Source organism: Poecilia reticulata, linkage group LG23 (assembly GCF_000633615.1).
Source record: "Poecilia reticulata strain Guanapo linkage group LG23, Guppy_female_1.0+MT, whole genome shotgun sequence".
NCBI classification, from domain to species: Eukaryota; Metazoa; Chordata; class Actinopteri; order Cyprinodontiformes; family Poeciliidae; genus Poecilia; species Poecilia reticulata.
In genome coordinates this window covers 9,797,079-9,815,060 of record NC_024353.1, presented here as the reverse complement: position 1 = coordinate 9,815,060, position 17,982 = coordinate 9,797,079, and the positions used below count along the sequence as shown (strand labels likewise).

General features: G+C 40.0%; 2 protein-coding genes across 5 annotated transcripts in view; one reads left to right on the top strand and one right to left on the bottom strand.

Annotated features, from left to right (window-relative positions):
• Positions 1-1,696: 1,696 nt before the first annotated feature.
• cdkn1d (cyclin-dependent kinase inhibitor 1D) lies at positions 1,697-8,995 on the top strand. Its single transcript, XM_008401107.2, has 3 exons — positions 1,697-2,127; positions 4,338-4,822; positions 4,919-8,995. The coding sequence occupies exons 2-3, from the start codon at positions 4,342-4,344 to the stop codon at positions 4,975-4,977; spliced, it is 540 nt and encodes a 179-aa protein (XP_008399329.1). The 5' UTR covers positions 1,697-2,127; positions 4,338-4,341; the 3' UTR covers positions 4,978-8,995.
• Positions 7,309-17,982, bottom strand: part of slc37a3 (solute carrier family 37 member 3) — a 16,446-nt gene continuing 5,772 nt past the window's right edge. Inside the window, exons 1-15 of one of the 4 annotated variants that reach the window (XM_017302874.1) lie at positions 16,519-16,555; positions 15,960-16,087; positions 14,714-14,944; positions 13,424-13,538; positions 13,207-13,299; positions 13,029-13,112; positions 12,809-12,954; positions 12,481-12,577; positions 12,057-12,141; positions 11,732-11,943; positions 11,430-11,571; positions 11,246-11,347; positions 10,956-11,155; positions 10,018-10,083; positions 7,309-9,917 (exon numbers count right to left, since the gene is read on the bottom strand). In XM_017302874.1, the coding sequence (XP_017158363.1) occupies positions 9,825-9,917; positions 10,018-10,083; positions 10,956-11,155; positions 11,246-11,347; positions 11,430-11,571; positions 11,732-11,943; positions 12,057-12,141; positions 12,481-12,577; positions 12,809-12,954; positions 13,029-13,112; positions 13,207-13,299; positions 13,424-13,538; positions 14,714-14,790 (1,512 nt within the window). In that variant the 5' untranslated portion in view covers positions 14,791-14,944; positions 15,960-16,087; positions 16,519-16,555 and the 3' untranslated portion in view covers positions 7,309-9,824. Of the gene's footprint in view, positions 9,918-10,017; positions 10,084-10,955; positions 11,156-11,245; positions 11,348-11,429; positions 11,572-11,731; positions 11,944-12,056; positions 12,142-12,480; positions 12,578-12,808; positions 12,955-13,028; positions 13,113-13,206; positions 13,300-13,423; positions 13,539-13,669; positions 14,691-14,713; positions 14,945-15,959; positions 16,088-16,337; positions 16,443-16,518; positions 16,556-17,982 lie in introns of those variants that run through there. The other 3 variants (XM_008401104.2, XM_008401105.2, XM_008401106.2) reach the window with 3 other exon arrangements.

Here is a 17,982-nt window from a genome sequence, read left to right as displayed (position 1 = left end):
GTGCCAGGAAAAAATAAAAAAACAAGAAAAATCTAATGTGCTCCTGTTTTTTTTTTTTTTTTAAACCAAGTTATTCGTCTGGCATCATGAAAAAAAAAAAAAAACGATGTCTGTGGAAGTATTTCCCTTCTCTTTCTCCGATACTAAAATCTAGTGAAGCATGTTTAGTTTATTTTTAAAGACGTAGACGTTCCAGTGCTTTGCAGAAGTGTTTTTCTTTTGTTTCGCTACAACCTCAAATTTCAGCTAATGTAAGTTTGCGCGATTGATCGGCTTGAAATATATAGCAACCCTTTTATCACAGGTCTCGATGCAGGTTGTTTACTGCATGTCTTCGCTTAAACAATAGAAATATGATCCGTTTCAGTTCCCGCTCATGCTACGGGTGAGGTGATTTTATCAGATTGTGGTTTTGTTTACATTCATGCTGGTATCTGTGCAACTTTAATGACATTTTTTATAGTCACTGGAGTTTAAATATATATGTATATTATGTTTGTGTGATGTTGCACACAAATGTCCCCATTGTGTGACGGTAAAGGATATTTTTGCACTATCTAGGATTTACATGCGTGATTCTTTAAAAGCGTATTCATGCTGAACATTTTTATGACTATTATTTAAAACCAGATTGAAAATAAACTGGTAACGAAGCCATGAAGTGAAACATTTGGTCTGTTGAAACGGCAAAAATACATTTTGCAATGCAGCCAGTGCAACAGTATTCATCACTTTTAATTTATGTTTTGTCATAACCACAAACCTCAATGTATTATATTTGGTTTTTATGTCAGCCATAAAGTACTGCATGATTAGGAAGTACAACAAAATGGATATATATATATATATATATTTTTTTTTTTAATCCAAAAAGTATGCCTTGCATTTTAAAATGCATTGAAGTACTGCACATATATAACTTTCCGATGACTGCAAAGCAACAGAGAACTTGTTAAAGACACAACTGACATAAGTTGTATGTTTTTTCTTTGTGTTGTGCATCTGTTTCAGTTCTCATCCTATTTGTGTGGTGCTTTATGCCGCCCTGGGTGACTGCCCATCAGGCCCACATCACAAACCACAACTTGCTGGGTCAAAATGCAGACCTAAAAAGAACCAAGGATCAGTTTCAAGATAAGAAAACTGCCCTCTGTCTAGTCTAAGACTTATCTGTTTGGCAAAGAGGAATGGTCAAAGGTTTCATTCTGTGAATGTGTAAAGCCGGGAAACTAAGGTGGAAGGTGACGAGGTATGAACTCCTAAATCTGAACTACACTGGTTTTATTCAGACTTATTGAGGTCAGGTCAGTAGGTCAGTTGAAAAAAAAAAAAAAAAAAAAAGTTTTCAGTAGCTGTGCAGCTTGTTCCACTGCCCCATTTTCTTTTCGCGGGAAAACTAAAATAATTTCCCCTCTCTGGGACGTGAAGGAGAGGAGAAAGTGTTCCTGCTCACGTTGCAGCTCAACGTGACTTGAGGTACGGGCGAGGAGCCAAAATCTAACGTGAATCCAGGGCTACACGAGAATGTGTGTCACATTTGAGGAAGGAGGGAAATGGCGGGCCATGCCAAAATATTTGACCTACTTTCGGCCGCTCAGAGAGAGAGAGAGAGAGAGAGAGAGAGAGAGAGAGAGAGAGAGAGAGAGAGAGAGGAGGGGAGAAAGCAGTGAGAGCTGCAGCTAAAAGCACAAGCAGACTAAAACTGGAGAACATTTTCACTTCACGGACTCTTGAAGTAAATGCACGAGCAGCACTGCACGCACTAACTGCGTCTTCTCCCAGCTCAGTTGGCAAGCACTTTGCGCTGCGTTTACTGACGCTGAGAATCTAGAGTTGCGCTTCACCTCGATCGGGTCTCTGCACTGAGAAAGACTGTTTTGACGGAAACCACGTGACCGTCTCCTTCTCGTAGGACGTCCCCTCCTGTCTCCCGAGTCCACAACAAACAAGTCACACAGATAAGTAGGCTAAAAGTACCCTTTCGTGGGCATTGACTCCTGGAACTTGACAACGTGACAGTGTTTATATCCACGAGGTGCTGTCACACAGCTCACTCCCCGGGAGTCGGTGGTTATCTTTTCGTCATTCGTCTTGAGAAAACTTCATATTAAGATACTCACGCTGATGGTAAGAGGAAGTCTTTATTTTTCTTGTCCGCATGTGCATGTACAAGTTCATTGCGCATAAACGGGTAAACGAGTGAATTTCGATAGTCGCACGTTTCGTTTTTCCTAATCATTTTTCGATGAAAAATGTGTTGACACGCGCATTTTTTTTTTTCTTCTTCATTTTGTTTTCTTTTTATGTACAAGATGAATTTGCGTGTGTTGTTCAGCAAAGTGGGATGTTGACACGATGCGGAGCGTTTCTGTGTCGCATCTCATTAACCCACATCCTCTGTGAATCTAACTGCGTCACTCAGCACAGCCCCGAGATTTGACCTCCCGTTATTGCAATACTTTCACCGCCACTTTTCAGTTTCTTCAGCTTGGGCAAAAAAATAAAAAATAAATAAATAAATAAAAGGTGGATATTGGAATATATTTGCTCGTTATGTTTACTTATGCCGGTTTTCCTGAGGTTCGAGAATTTTCTCACCGTTATTCTGTGGAAGCGGGGACACCGACCGCAGTGGAAACCTGAGCCGCACGCACACCGCGCCCACTCCACTCTGCGCAAACAACTTTCACTGCTTCACTATTTAGCCTCCAACGAGGAAAAACAACTTAGAAAAAAAGCGGCTTTACTTCAACTAAAAGACTTCAAACTGTCCTATATAGGCTCTTTAGGGGGTGCGGTGTTAACTTTGAGGTGTGGGTTTCCGACTGCTGTTTTTTTCAAATTCTGTACATTTTGTTCTGGATGTGTCAAACCACTGAAGCATCGCTTAATTCTCCTCCCATGGACCCCTCGGGGGCCCCAAATTTCTGCCTTCACACTAATGTGGTCCCTGTTTGGCATTTCTTCAGCTCTCCAGTTCAGGTTAAGCTTGACAACTAAACAAGAGCAGCTTGTGCGAAGTTGGGAGTTTGCAAGGTTTACAAAAACAACTGCTCATCCAAGATGGCATAATTTATTAACTAGGGTGAAAAAAACGTTTGGCTCACCAGAGAAGATTCAGTTTTAACTTGTAGAATTTACACAAATTCTCAATAAAGAGAAAATCCAGATTTTTTTCAAAATTATTTTTGTCAGAGAAAAAGTTTCACAAATCAAAAACTTTTCAAGAGCCTGCATAAACCAATCCAGTTCTAGTTTGATTGCTTTTTATGCTTTCATCCATTTTAGCCATCTTAAAAAAACAATCTAATTGTTTGTCATTTGCTAAAAGACTTCATTCTCTTATGAAATGATTATTTACAATGAACCTCCTGCCAGTGGATATTATGTATTCAATAATTATACTTACCTAACTGGAAATTATTGGAGAGACAGAGGCTGCGTTTTCATTGACCGGAATTACAGAAACATATTTGCGTAATGGAAACACTAAATTTGAAAAAACAAAAACAAAAAAAAAACAACACGTTTTTTGATAAGTTTTTGGGCTAGCATGAGGTGGTTCTTCAGATGCACCGAAATTAGTTATTTCGCAAAACTACGATGGAAACACTTTATTCGCAACACACGAGTCACGTGATCAACAACCAGACATTACTATTGGAGGAAAAGACAAAATACGACAGGAAGTGGTAGGAGGATGATGACGTAGCATATTTTTAATAAATTATTGTGTGAACAACCATGATTTTACTTTCTTATTTAATAGAAACACCAACATCCAATTGTGAAATTGTGTTTTTTTTGACAGCATATCGACAAAGTTTTGCACACACTAGAAGTGGAAACACAGAGTGACTCAACCTGGTTGATGGTTCACCTTTCTGTCTGACTCTTATGAAGTAATTTAATAGGCTGCAGATATAAGTGAGCTTTGCTAACATAGAGCTGAAAACGCAGAGTTGGAGCTTCATCTAGGAATTCAGCTGCATTGCTCTAATTAACTGTGGCAGAGGAGGGAATTCAGGAAACATTCCTCATCAAAAGCCTTCACGGACCTCTCCTACGTGACCTTTGACTAGCAGGCTCCAGAGCAGGTGGAGACTCGGGCCATTTCTGACACAGCTGGGCAGGCGCTGAACATTGTTGGAGATTTATTTGGTGTTAGTCCAGGAACCTGCTGGTGCAGTAATTGCTCAGCAGGTTCGACCGCATGTGTTTCTGATCCATAAATGGGGCACATAATGCTCGCTTGTGGGGGGAATATTAAGTTTACCCTTTCTTCGAGACGCAACTGAATGCATGCAGCGCTTATATTCGGCTTGTTCTCCCAACAGGGATATGATGATGGCTTCTATATCAGCATCGTCCGGAGGAACCATGACGTCTGAGTCAGAGATCTCGACTCTCCAAGGCATCGACGCCTTGAAGCTGACAGTAGGGCCGGTGCGGAGAAACCTCTTCGGCCCCGTTGACCACCAGCAGCTCCAGCGGGACTTCCAGCAGCTGCTCCGCATGAGTGTGGAGGTCGCCAACAAGCGCTGGAACTTTGACTTTCAGAGAGACGTGCCAGGAGAAGGCACCGACGTGGAGTGGGTGGAGCTCGGGTGCCAGAACGTGCCGGCATTTTACCGGAGCTGCTTGGTGAGGCCCAGGTTGTTGGCCAGAAAAATCACGAGGAGCACCTCAACGTCGTCGATGGAGGAGGAAGACGGCTCTCCCGTCTCTGGAAGCTCGTCTGGGGAAGAGTACCTGGAAGTGACCACTAGAGGGAGCTACCCACTCAAGCGGCTAGGAAAACGCAGACAATCTGCAATCACAGGTCAGCCTGCTGCATATGTACATTATATGCATTTTTACTTTTGTAAAATTCTCTTGACTTTTAGAAAGTATTGAAATATATATATTTTCCTTTCAGATTTCTTTAAGGTGAAAAAGAGGAAACTCCTGCCCAGCAAAGCTTCCTCTCGGCAGTAGAAAAGTCCAACAATCTCCACAGAAACGTCACTAAGTGGTCTCCAGCCCTCTACACTCAACATGATAGAGATCATATGTACATATGTAGCAATTTATAACAGACTGTTTATAAGCTTATCCAATGTTGGACCTTAAAACTTCAGACTCCAACACGCATTTAACTTTCAGCACAAGGAAGCTACCTTTCTTTTTATTCAGTCAAGCTCAAGACTCTAGTTTTCAGTGGATAAATATATGATATATATATATATATGTATACATACACTGTATATTTTATATACCGTTTTATTCAGCTTCTTTTAATACTGTGAAATAATCTTAAATGCACTCATTCAGGATACTAAAACAGCAAAAAGGAGGTTGACCTCAACCCATTTTTTTTTCCTTTTCTTTTTTTGCTCCAAGTCATTCCAGGTTTCTGATCCGAGCGGTTACTGCCTCAGCACACTTGGCCTTTTGGCTTCACCCCGAGCCTCTTAAAGCTGGAGTCGGAGCAGGGGTCAAAACCTCAGCCAGGGTTCAACACGTGGCAGCACGACTGTCATTAGCTCCAGGTCAGAGGTTGGCGGGTGCAGGCGGAGCATTTTAAATGCTGTACGACAGACTTCCATTTTGAGGATTAAGTATTTTCTATTTTTAAGATCGTTGCCAAGATAAAAAAAAAAAGAGTAATAGACAATTACCCATTGTGCAAAACGAGGTAAAAATAAAGTCCCATAACTCCCTGAACTGTAGTGCCTTGCAAAAGAATTTAAGATATTTCACTTACAACCAAGAACGTAAATGTATGCGACTGGGATCAGACAGTGGAAAAATTATGCCTTCAGAAAGTACTTAAAATAGTTAAAAACTGTCTAATGATCCAAGTAAAACTCCAAATTCAAAATCTATGAATCCTTTGCAAGGTATTGCGTACTTTCCTCAAGAAGTCATTTAAATGTCAGTTTAACACGGCAGAGTAATCTACAAAAGGCAAACGTCTAGTTTTGCTTAGTAATATTTGCACCATAGAGGCTTTTTGGCAACATGAGAAATCCTGTTTGCTGTGATTCATTCAGCTTTTTGCTTGTAATATGTAGCATTTTCCACTTATTTTTTTAATCATTAAGGGAACGCAGCATTTTCCGTTTTCAGAAGTCAAACATTTTACTTCTGCTTTTTTCTCGTTTTTTTTCTTCCTTCGAAAGAGTTTTTATATGAAGAGTCCAGCTCGCCTGCTCTGTTGCAATCCAGTTCCTCGATTCTACATATGAGGGTTTGTGAGACAAGTTGTAAAAAGATCGACCAAAGCAATCGATGCGTTGGCAACTAAGTGCAACAGATCCCAAACTAGTTCACTTTACATTTCTTAAGGGGCTTTAAAATACCAAATTACATCTGCTTCAGTTTTTCTAGAGCCTAGACTTAAAACTACCGGCTGCAAAGTCAAATCAAATGAATTTGCAATAATTTGTTAACATTTTTTTGGCCATTTTGTTGTAAAATATCTTTAAAATCAAGATACTTCTGTATTTTATGATACTTTTTCCATCTATTCCAGGTCTTGTGCCTCTTGTGATGTCATTCAAACAAAGCAGGATTAGCAGTTCTAGTGAACATTAGTGAAAAAAAAACAAAAAAAAACTTCACACCACTGGATTGTTTCTTCAACAGGATATTGCAGCAGTAATTAAAAAGTAAATAGCCATATGCTGGATTTATCCTCCATTACTACCTCAATAAGGTTATCAAACGATACAGAGACAAAGTAAAAAGCTGAGTTTGTTTGTTTGGCGGCCATGAAAGCAAAGACTAAAGAACGAGTCGTGTTCTGTTGTGGTGAAGAAGCGCCAGGTAAAAGAGTCTGTGTCAGAACGCGGGGTGGGCGGGTGGTGGGCGGGTTTGACCGCTTTTGTTTTGCCTCACTTTTCGTGTGACGGCTTTCCCAGAATAGATCGCTCAAGTGGAGCAGCATTGAGAGGGGGAGGGGGTAAAAAAAAAAAAACTCCTGAGAAAATGTCACACCCAGACCCCTCAATCTCCATTAAAGGATTTTTCCATCCTTTTTGTCTAGTAGCTCTTGTGTGCCAAGAGTTTTCAAACAGCAGGAACATAATATGTTTTTCATCTTTTTTTTCTCCCAACTACCCAGTCAGATTATTTTAAAAAATGTATATCTTTGCACTATTTACCTAAGAACTACTTTTATTGTGATCGCGGAATCTGCGGAAAACGGACACAGGGCAGCAGACTCTGCTTCAGACTGAGACGTTCAGCTTGTTGTAGCCACGTTACTCCTTGTTAAAGTCTATTAGAAAAAAATAAATAAAGCAATGAATCCGTTTCCACAGGTTGCAAACTATTATTTTGCAGCTTTAGCAAAAGTGTTTATTTTATTTTGTACATGCATGAATGTAAGATATTTGTACACCATTTTGTAATAATTCTACTGTAATTTAATGCTGGTTTATGCATCTTTGTATCACCATCTTTTTGGATGATATTTGTATTGTTGCTCTCCCGCTTTTCATAACACATTTCATTTGGTTTGTTTCATCAATAAATAAATATAAAGAGAAATCACACTGCTGTAGATCTCACATGACTGGCTACGAGAGAATCCAAAGTGAAAAGGTGGAATTTGAAGTTTTACTTGCGCCCCCTAGTGGATCTGACGCAAAACTGCTTGTAGCTTGAAGGCGACTTTGCATTTATTTCAAACAGAAGTAGAAGTTACAGTTAAAAGATGCACATAAAAGAAACCATTAAAAACACAAGAGAAATTTCACACCTAATCATTTTACAATCTATTACATGTGTTTGGCTCCTTCCATGAACAGAGTTATGGTTGAATATATAATGTCCTGATATTAAATGGTATTAAAATTAATGCAACTAAAAAAAATAAATAAATCATTTTAACAAAAGATATCTACTTCTAGTCATGAAAAGAAGTTGGTAAACTGGCAAAGCTGAATATTTTGGTTGCAGTGGCTGTAAAGGTTCGATTTTACAGTTAGCCTAAAATAAATGTAAAGTCTATGGCACAGCCTGGAAAAGATGCAGCTCTCTTCACATTTATTTACATCCCTGATCAAATGATACAGAAAATGTTACAGCTAATTTTCTCTGCAGTAACACTGGATAATTACTTACTGATTAATTACTTTCGAAGTAATTAATTTTAAATAAGTAGTTAAGGAAAAATGTCCCACCCCCATGTTACGCCGACATTTGTGGAAAACAGTTTTCAACCTAATGACAGAACAAAAACTAAAATAATTTTACTGTTAGTTTCATTCTGTTGTAGAAATTCAATTTCAAGCTTATCCTGTATTTTTAAGCAGCCGACTGCTTTTCTACAGTTTTTATATTTAGAAAAGACTCGAATGGCCTCATTCTATGAGATAAAGACTTTTATCCTGGCAAAAATGTTAATCTAAAAAAAGAACATTTGTTTTCATAATAAAACAAGTTTTATTTGGTGCACAAACAGATTTGTTTTCTCACCAAGAATTAAAACGGCTTAGTGGGTCTTGACAAAATGTATTTGGATTGAAATACAATATATATACAATTTAACCACATATTAAAAAAAAAAAAAAAAAAAGAAATGAATACTTAAATTTGAGGAGTTTCTAATTTGTCCATTTTTTGATGACACAGAGGATCTTCAGTCTTATAAAGTAAGATCATAAAATAGCAAAAGCCTTGATCATCTTCACCTCCAATATCTCCATACCTCCAATAATTAAAAATATTGAAAACAATCAGAACTATGATAAATTAGGATGAGGACCCAAATTTATACGGAAATCTTTATTGAAATATAAAAATTGGTTTATAAATTTTTCCTATTTTTCTAAAACATTTAGGCACCAAACATCTACATAGTGGAGTTTTATTAAGCTGGATGCTCCAGAGGCCATGTAGCCAAATGCTAAAATTAGCTTCCGATTCTGAAAAAAGTATCGTTTTACTTCTTTTTCAAGTTTTCCCCACTCAAATTAACTCCATTAAAAACCAAAAAAAAAAAAAACCTCTAAAATTAGATTGTTTTAATCTGGGTGATTCGTTAAAGAACAGCTTGTTGCTTTCAATACTTTTATTGGCTTTGTAAAAAGCCAATAAAAGATTTTAAGATTAGCCAAGATGGAGGGGAATATACCCAACCCTCACTGAGAGTTAAAGCATCTTTTTATGGTGCAAGTTTGTGCTACAGAACAAAAAGATAAATTTCTTTTAGGGTTTTTTTTTTTTTTATGAGGGCTCAGATGAATGTGGAGGCCGCTGTGAGTTTAAACCTACAAAACATGCCGCGCCACATTTAAAGAGTGCGAGTTAGTCACAAATTAAGAAACTGAAAACAAAATTGTAAACATTTCTGAGAAAAGAAAGTGAATACAAAACGTGTCGGTGGCGTGAGCGAACGATGGAACCGGTCCCCACATTTACAGGATCATTTTTCACCCCGATTGTAAACAAAGATGAAGATTAAAGTGGTTCACTGAAAAATTTTCAGACCGATTGAATCCGAGTGCAAGATTACAAAACTACAATCACTATTCACATTCTTTGTTTTAACCTCAGGTCTTCACGTTTACATTCCTGATTTAAGACTCGTATCAACTGAAGTGCGTAAGGAAAAAGAAGTATTTACATTAATTTACAATGTTAAAATATGTACACCAGTGTGGCTCAGGCCAAATCCCTCTATACTCCTCAGGCACTTCAGCTAAACCCCCCGCCCCGTATTGAGCTCAGTGAAGTCTTACAGTACGTTTTAGTGTTTCTGTTCTGGCCGACAGCGAACCTTCTGGATCCTGGAGCAGTCCTAATGAGCAGAACCGGAGCCGGCGGTCGGGCTCTCAGAGCTGGTGGCGCAGAGCTTGCCTCTCTCTCCACATGTCCCGCAGTTCTCTTACAAGCAACGGCACGATGAAGACAACGCTGCCCCCTGTCTGTCGTTACAAAAACAAAATAATGCACATTAAAAAAAACAAACAAACATGAAAAGCTGTTGAGATGAATAGTCATTTATGTGGAAACTGGGAAAGTTACCATGACGACGAAGAAGTAGAAAACACTCATCCAGCCCAGTCTGCTCTCAATTAGCGACACCAGGTACTGCAGGATTAAAAATGGAAGGGTGACCATGAAGGGTAAATATTAAAGCCGCACTATTCAGATTTTTATTAAAAAAAATAAAGTCCATCTGTGATGATCTTTTACCTTGTCAATGTGTTTTAAATGTCAGCCAAAAAGTTACATTTTGTTTCTTATGTGACTAGAGAATCTTCTTCCACATGGTGTGGAAATGCAGGTTTCAAATACTCAAATGTAAGACTTTAAGACCAATATTGGTCTTAAAACGGAAAATTGTCAAATAAAAAAATTGGATTGGCTGGAAACGGGAGTGAACCAACGGCTAATATGAACTTTGTCCAACCAACTGGTGATAAACCTTTCATGTCTGGTAAGCATCTGCCAATATATCCATAGCTACCTTATCAGCCAGCAAGCTAGATAAGGGTATATTGGCTAATAAGATACTCTTGCTAATGTAAGTTAATGTAACCTTGCTAGCCAAGTAGCAAGGTAGCTACTTACTACTAGCTAAGTAGCTAGCAAGATTACATTAGCAGCCTTAGCAGCCAGCTACCAGTAGCCACAACCGTGTGAGACTCAAACTTTTGCTCAATAGTAAAGTTCTGTCAGAAAAAAGAAAAATACACTATATGAGACTTTATAGTCTGCCAAAACAAAATTTAAGACCTGCGATTAACATTTATTCTCAATTTAAGACTTTTTAAGACCAATTTTAGATGCACGAATAAACATTTTTTAAGGAAGAGCCAAATTTTCTGGTGAATTTTCTCCAAATCTGTTTTGATGAAATGCCCGTCTAAGTGCAACACTGGCATTTTAAAAGCATTTGTTAGGTTAATCCTCCATGACTGGCCTTAGTGATTTTTCTCCCAGCCTTCATTCTGGCTCACCTGTCCTACAGCAGCTCCTATACTCCCGGTTCCATCCACTATCCCGGTGACGGTTGCCAGGGCCTCCTGGCTGCCCCTCAAAATGTCCTGTCTCCCCAGATCTGCAGAAATGGCCGAGCTGATCATGTTGGACGGACCGCCGATGAAGAAGCCAGTGATCGCCAGGATCACTGCGTTGATCACCTTGTCATTAGGAGAGCCTGAGGAGTTCAGGGGCAGAACTATAGACTATGACCCTACGTTACACGTGGAAGCAGTAGTCGGTGCTGTGGGTGCAAAAAAAAACTCACGGCTATATCCCACCAGGGAGCCCATTGCCATTACGAGGCTGAAAACCAACACAGGCGCTCTCTTCCCCATGAAGTCAGAGATCAGACCTTGAAGGGTTCCCCCTGCCACAAATGCACAACATCACGCACTCAAGTAGAAATCATGAAACCAAACCAAGCGACCGACACAAAACGGTGTCATTACCCACGATTCCGCCGACGTCGTACCATACGGACAGCCTGTCGGCCTCGGCCTCCTTCCACCCATAGTTGTTGCTCAGGTAGAACGGCAGCCAGAAGAAGAAGGAGTAGTTGACCAGCTTCAGGCACGCGTACGCCAAGGAGTACTGCGGCGTGAGCAGAGGAGATTTACAGCATAATCAAAAACAGAAGTCTGTTCTCTGGAGCAAGGAACTCCTTCAGAGTCCAGAGTTTTCAGGACCCTCGAATGCCTGATTCAAAGCCTATTTTAGGTGAGTTTGTTTGGATCAATCAAATCAGACTCACCAGCAGGACTCCAGGAAGGCAGAACGCCTGGAAAAAGCCAATGGCGTAAGGAGGCTCGTCCTCAGGCTCCTCCGGTGGCTGATCCGTGCGGCATCGTTGGCTGTACGTCTCCACCTCCTGCTCATCATCCTCCTCGTCACTCATCAGCGGTCTGTGGCTGTCCGTGTCCGTCTCCACCGGGCTCAGTCCGGTTTCTGATTCCAAGTGCAAACCTGCCATGTAAACGCAAGCAAGTCTCATCGAAGGTGTAGTGGATACAGAGTTGGTCGTGGAAGACGTTGGCGTTTGTCTCTTCGCAATCGTTCGTGCTTCTTTCAGCTCTTACCGACTTCTTTCGGCGAGGTCAGGAGGCCAAAGAACACCACCACCCCGCCAGCAAACTGTACCACAGAAGTCACCAGGAAGGCGTACTAGAAACAGGAATACCACATGCTTGACATTAGTATCTAAAGCCAGTCAGTGCTAGAGGAGGCAGACGATAATGGGATAAAGAGATTTGGTCTCACATTCATTTTAAAATACCGGATTTCTCAGATTAAAAAAAACAGATGTGGGACGTGTTTGCTGCGCTTCAGCCACTAGAAACAAATGATGTATAGATATTTTCTCCCATTATTCAGCACCGAACAAAGAAACTTTAGTATTTCTCAATATAGTTGGACTTTGTATTTACTTTTTTTTTTTTAACTGTCGCTAAAACTTAGTGTCAGAAGTTAAAGGAACAAGCCGATACTGATGACAATACCAACCTCGTATCCGTACTTGAGCACACTTGAGGCCAGGAAGGCACCCAGTATGTTCCCCACTGAGGCGCAGGCACTCCACAGTCCAAACACAAAGCCGCGCCTGGAAAGCAACACGGATGCATCAAAAAACTGAATCCTTGTTCTTTGTCATTCACCTTCTAAAAATAAAGCAGCTGTAACTCAAAAAGACAAATCTTTAACTAGTGTTAATGCTTCCGTCTGCAGAGAAAAATGAATCTAAATGAAGTTTGAGCGTCTATGAATGGGCATCACTGTCCGTCTCATGACTACGCGTTTCAGGATGTTTAAGTGTCCGCGGCTCATTACGCACCCCGCTTTGCCGAACCAGTTGCCCATGACGGCCACCACGCAGGGCCAGACGGCCGACTGCAGCAGGCCGTTCAGCACCCACAGGCTGCAGTACAGGTAGATGTTGTAGACGTGGAGCCATTCGGTCAGGGTGCCAAAGAGGAATTCCTGCAAACGCACGGGTTACGCGTCAGACGAGGGAAGACGTTTGAAGCGTTAGCCGCGAGGTTCACGGCACTCACCACCACGGCGGATCCGCACAGGCCGAAGCAGAGCACGTAGCGCAGGTTGACTCTGTCCCCGATGATGCCGCTCAGATACAGACCCTGCATGTTGATCATCAAACACACGATGGTTTGAATGAATCGCCTCCTTAGGCGGGAAACGTCTCACTTTTTGCTTCGCTTTCATCCGACTCACCACCGCATACGAGAAGAGGAAGATCGAGTCCAGAGCTCCCAAAAACAGCGTGGCCTGCTTTTCGTCAGCAAACAGGTGATTATCCTCCCATGTCTGTACGGTCATAGGAATTACAAAAACTTCAGACACACATCTCCCCCCCCCGGTCCCCCCTCCCGCAAAGAGCACATTTTCGTGGAAGAAAGTTAATTTGTTGCAGAGTATCGGCTGCCTGTACCTCGACCGGACAGAACGCAGGAACGCTGTCGTTATGGGTGGACGGCGTCCACTGGGCTGAGATGCTGACCTTCACATTGCTGAAGGTCTTCCTGGATGCGTGCAACAACACATAGCTGGGAGAAGACAGAGGAGGAACATGACTCCGCCGAGAAGCAAGAAAAACTGCTGGATTTATCATCTAGTTCAAGACACAGATTTTGTACAAAATGTCTATTGGAAATCTTTACTGTCTTCGATATCTGACCTCTGCTCTGAGCAAATCTCTTCTTGTTGACCTTCACTCTTTAACATAAACACAACGCATGTTAGAACAAACTGCAACTCGTGCACAACTCAGTCAATAAATATCCAAATTAGGCACATAACTCTCCATTTCCAGATAGTTTACTGAAGGTGCAAGGTTATCGTTAAAACTAAAAATAACACAAAATTAGAAGAAAAACATTTTTGTTAACAGATAAAAATATTGCTGGATTTTTAAAAGTTACTCTGCTATACATCTTTCATAATTGACTGGTATGCATGGTCGTCCATTTGCACTAAATTAACACATTTTCTTTAAATTACTTTAAAATGTTTTGTTTTTTTAAAAGATCTTTCTATCCAAAAACTAAATTTACTTTCTGCCTTACCCCTGTTATGCAACAGACAAAAACCAAACTATAACGGAAACTAATAAAAACTAAACTGAAACTAAGCATTCTCAAAAAAAAAATAAATAAAAAATAAAACAGCTGGTTAAAATTAATAAAGACGAACACAGAATTGAAAATCTGAAGTCACAACTGAAATAAAATTAAAATAACTATTCAGAGTGATTTAAAACACATTATTTTCATTCCAAGTCATGGTTTTGTGAAACTTTGTCTATCCCGTAGAGTCGCAACGTTGAAGTTTGAGGCTGTAACGTGACAAAACATGAAAAAGTTGAAGGGACGGGAAACTTTTAGCAAGGCCTAAAATATTTAGGGCGACTGAACACCTGGGAAATTCTCAGAGAATGTGAAGGTGTGTCATGTTGTACTGGAAAGGGAACAGCTTATCTGCCGTTAGGCTTAAATTGAACTAAACGGTCAAAACTGTGAAATTGAAATGTAAAATTGGATCGACCTAGCAGAGAAGATAAACACAGATCCATACTTGGGGCTGGAAGTTTCACCTCCAAAGAACAGCAAACGATGTGTTTAGGCTGAGCGGACAAACTTTCACTAAATTTAAAAGTCACAGTTACAAAAGTTCAAACAGTTATTCCCTAAAAGAAACATCACCATCCCATTTTCTAGATTACCTAAAGAAGGTGAGGAGGAAGACCACCAGATGATGATGGGTGTACTGTGACAGACAGCCAAAGCACAAGGGAGGCATCACAGGGGCAGCTGGAGGGGAGGAAGAGGAGGAGGAAGGAGGTGGTGTCGGGTCAGTGGAGGTCTTTGCAGGACAGGGAAGGGGAAGCTTACATGAAGACCTCCAGTACTAACTCAGATGAGACAAACGCATCACTACGGGAGGAAAGCTGTGCCTGCAGAGGAAAGAGGCCCAAATTAAATTCATTTATTGAACAAAACTCTTTATGGCAAAAAAAAAAAAAAGGAAGTAGACATTTATTGGCACTTTTATGTGGGAAAAAGCCATTTCATTTATACCAAAACAAAGTCAGAAATTACTAACAAGTTCCAAGACAGTCTGATTAACTTTAAAACATGTATAAATGAAATCAGATGACACATTCAATTTAAAGAGGGCTGTAGTGGGCATTAGCATTGCCATTTGTGATTTTGTTCGAAACAATTATCTAACGGAAAAATTACAGATTTTTTAACATGAACATCTCCCTGAAAGAAGCCATTGATTGTTCTGCCTTTCAAGAGATATACCTGGTCTGAATGCTGCCCTATGTGCAGCCAAGGCCACCTATCAATGGCTCCAGTCAGGGGAGGCTGACTGACTTAAAACTGCAACACCTCCCCCACCAGGTTCATGTTGCATCCAGAAGAGTACCCAACTCCTAAAAAACGGAAGCTTTGTCCTGATCAATCAGCTCAGGGGATCACAGTTCTTAAGTATTAAAATCTTACATATTTCAGTAATTGATGCATGTATTTTTAATTGAAAGGGCTAAAATAGGTGTGCATTTACAGCAGCTTCCGCCGTTTCTTTTTAGGTTGAGAGGCACCAATATGTTTGTTTCCTCACACTGATTATGTATCACTGCGGTCGATATCAGCTTTTTGTATATCACTCAGATTTTGCTGTGCCCTCTTTGTCTTCACAGAAACACGTCGTATCCGATAAATACCTAAGCGATAATACGTTATTTTCTGCGTGCTATATTAAAATGTACTTTTCACTTCCACACTTTTATTATTCCTACAGCTACATTTGCCACATATGCCAGTGAGTGACATGGCACATGATCACTTAGCTTCAGAAGCTATATAAACTGTCAGTTCCGGGTTCATTTGACATTAAAGTCTTTATAAAAAGCTACGCAATACTCACCAAGCTACGGTCAAGAAACAAACAGAAGGTCTCACCTTTCTGTAGAGGTCCTCCGAGCCCTGTTTACTCTAGATACAGCGACCGTACGTCTATGTTTACTGTGAATTTCTTTGCCACTGTTCAAAGGCACAGACCGCTGCGAAGAGTGCCACACTACTGCCACCTGCAGGACAGGAGTGACAATACGTTCATCATCACAGATCATGGTGGATGAGGAGAGAGAAATATGGTAAGCTATTTAGATAAATATTCAAGGATTCAAGGATTTTTTTGGGGGGGGAGGGGGGGGGGGCGTGGTACGAAATTTGGACTCAGGTCCAAGATTAAGAAGTCTAATACATATTTATATAGTATAGTATAAAGTGTAAATATGCCATATCCTTAATAGATTATTGATATGTTATTTTATTTACAGATCAAATGCTTTTCGTTTCAGTTCTTTATTTCAGTTACATCGACATTAGGTTAAACATTCTTTCAGGCAGATGGAGTGGCTGGCCATCCTTCCTGTACAGGGAGATTGTGGGTAAAATGTCAGTTTGATTCTGATTTCTACTGGTTTAATTTGAGTTTGCCAATTGTTTGAGTACTTACCTTTACTGGGTGTGTCTCCTCAGCAGGGTGGAGCAGCAAAAGTAGACAAATGCTCCAGGTGCTGTTAAAAAGCTCCTGGACCATACCATTACAATTAAGAGGGGTAGCACTTTGAGGGGTTATATTTAGTTACATTTATTCTTTGGTTGACCTTAGATTGGTTTAGTTCTAATGATTTGCCTGCATGTAAATATGTATTGGTACCATTTATTGCTTTGTGTTAGGTTTGTGTATAAATGTTTATTTCTTTTGTTTTATCACCCCCTTTACCTGGTACGAGTGTTGGAATTGCCCAAAGTATAAAAGCCAGCTTCTTTGTATCACTGTGAAAATGGGTGTCGGTTCAAATGTGACCTGCAGCTTTTAAATGAATCCGTCTCGACTGCATTCTGTTGCCTCGCCTCCTTTCCTGAACGCAGAGCCTCCGCCAGTCAAAGTGACAGGCTCCTAAGCAGAATTCAATTTGAGGGCCCACTCGTTGTCCACCGAAACTATACAATAAAATTTATTAAACAAAAACTACAAATAAATATTCACATATATATGATAATTAACACAAAAACAATAGTAGATTTAATTGAGTAATTTTTCTAAGGTCTCTTTTACAAGAGTGACCTGGCGGTGGTTCTCCAAAAAAAAAAAAAAAAAAAAAAAATTATTCAAGGGGCTTGAATAAAATTGTGAATTTTTACACAAATGGCTTGTCATAGCCAGCTGCTTAGACGAGAGGCCCCATGTTGGTGCTCCTCCTGATGGTTGAAACAACTGCTGCTGGCTGTCAAGCAACTTCATGCATTTTAAAACTAGTTATTTAGTTAGTTATTGAGCCACCTTTTTACTCTATTAGTTGTGGAAGCATTTTATGCTATCAAATCTAGCATAATATTAACAGTGTCTAGCAAAAACTGTTCACTCCTTCAACTTTTTTTTTGTCACATTACAACAAACTTCAATGCTTTGAAGATGTAAAGTAGAAATCAAAGGATTATGTACTGGAAATTCTTCACAAAAAAAATCTAAAAAGTGTGGCGTGCACGTGTTTCGCTCCGAGCAGATTTTAGGAGCAAAACATCTTTTGGCAAAGTATCTGATCAGCTTTGCACATCTGGAAACGAAAATTAATCATTCTTAGTTATAAAAACAACTCAAGCTCCACCACATTCTCTCTGGCCTGTTTGCCTTGTTCACTGGTCTTCCTTCACTAATTTTTTCTAACAAATATCTTAGGCCTTCACAGAACATATGGATTTAAACTAAGATTAAATTACGCAAAGGTGGATGAAATAGGTGATGTAAGAGTATGAGAATAAAGAGGGCTGAATACAACTATGTAAAAAAACCCCAAAAAAACAAGAGAAACCACAAACATGAAAAGTAAGATAAATCAAAGAATAAAAAAAAAAAAGAGGAATGACCGAAAATATTAACACAAAAACGGATCCTGTAGGTTAAACGACAGATCAG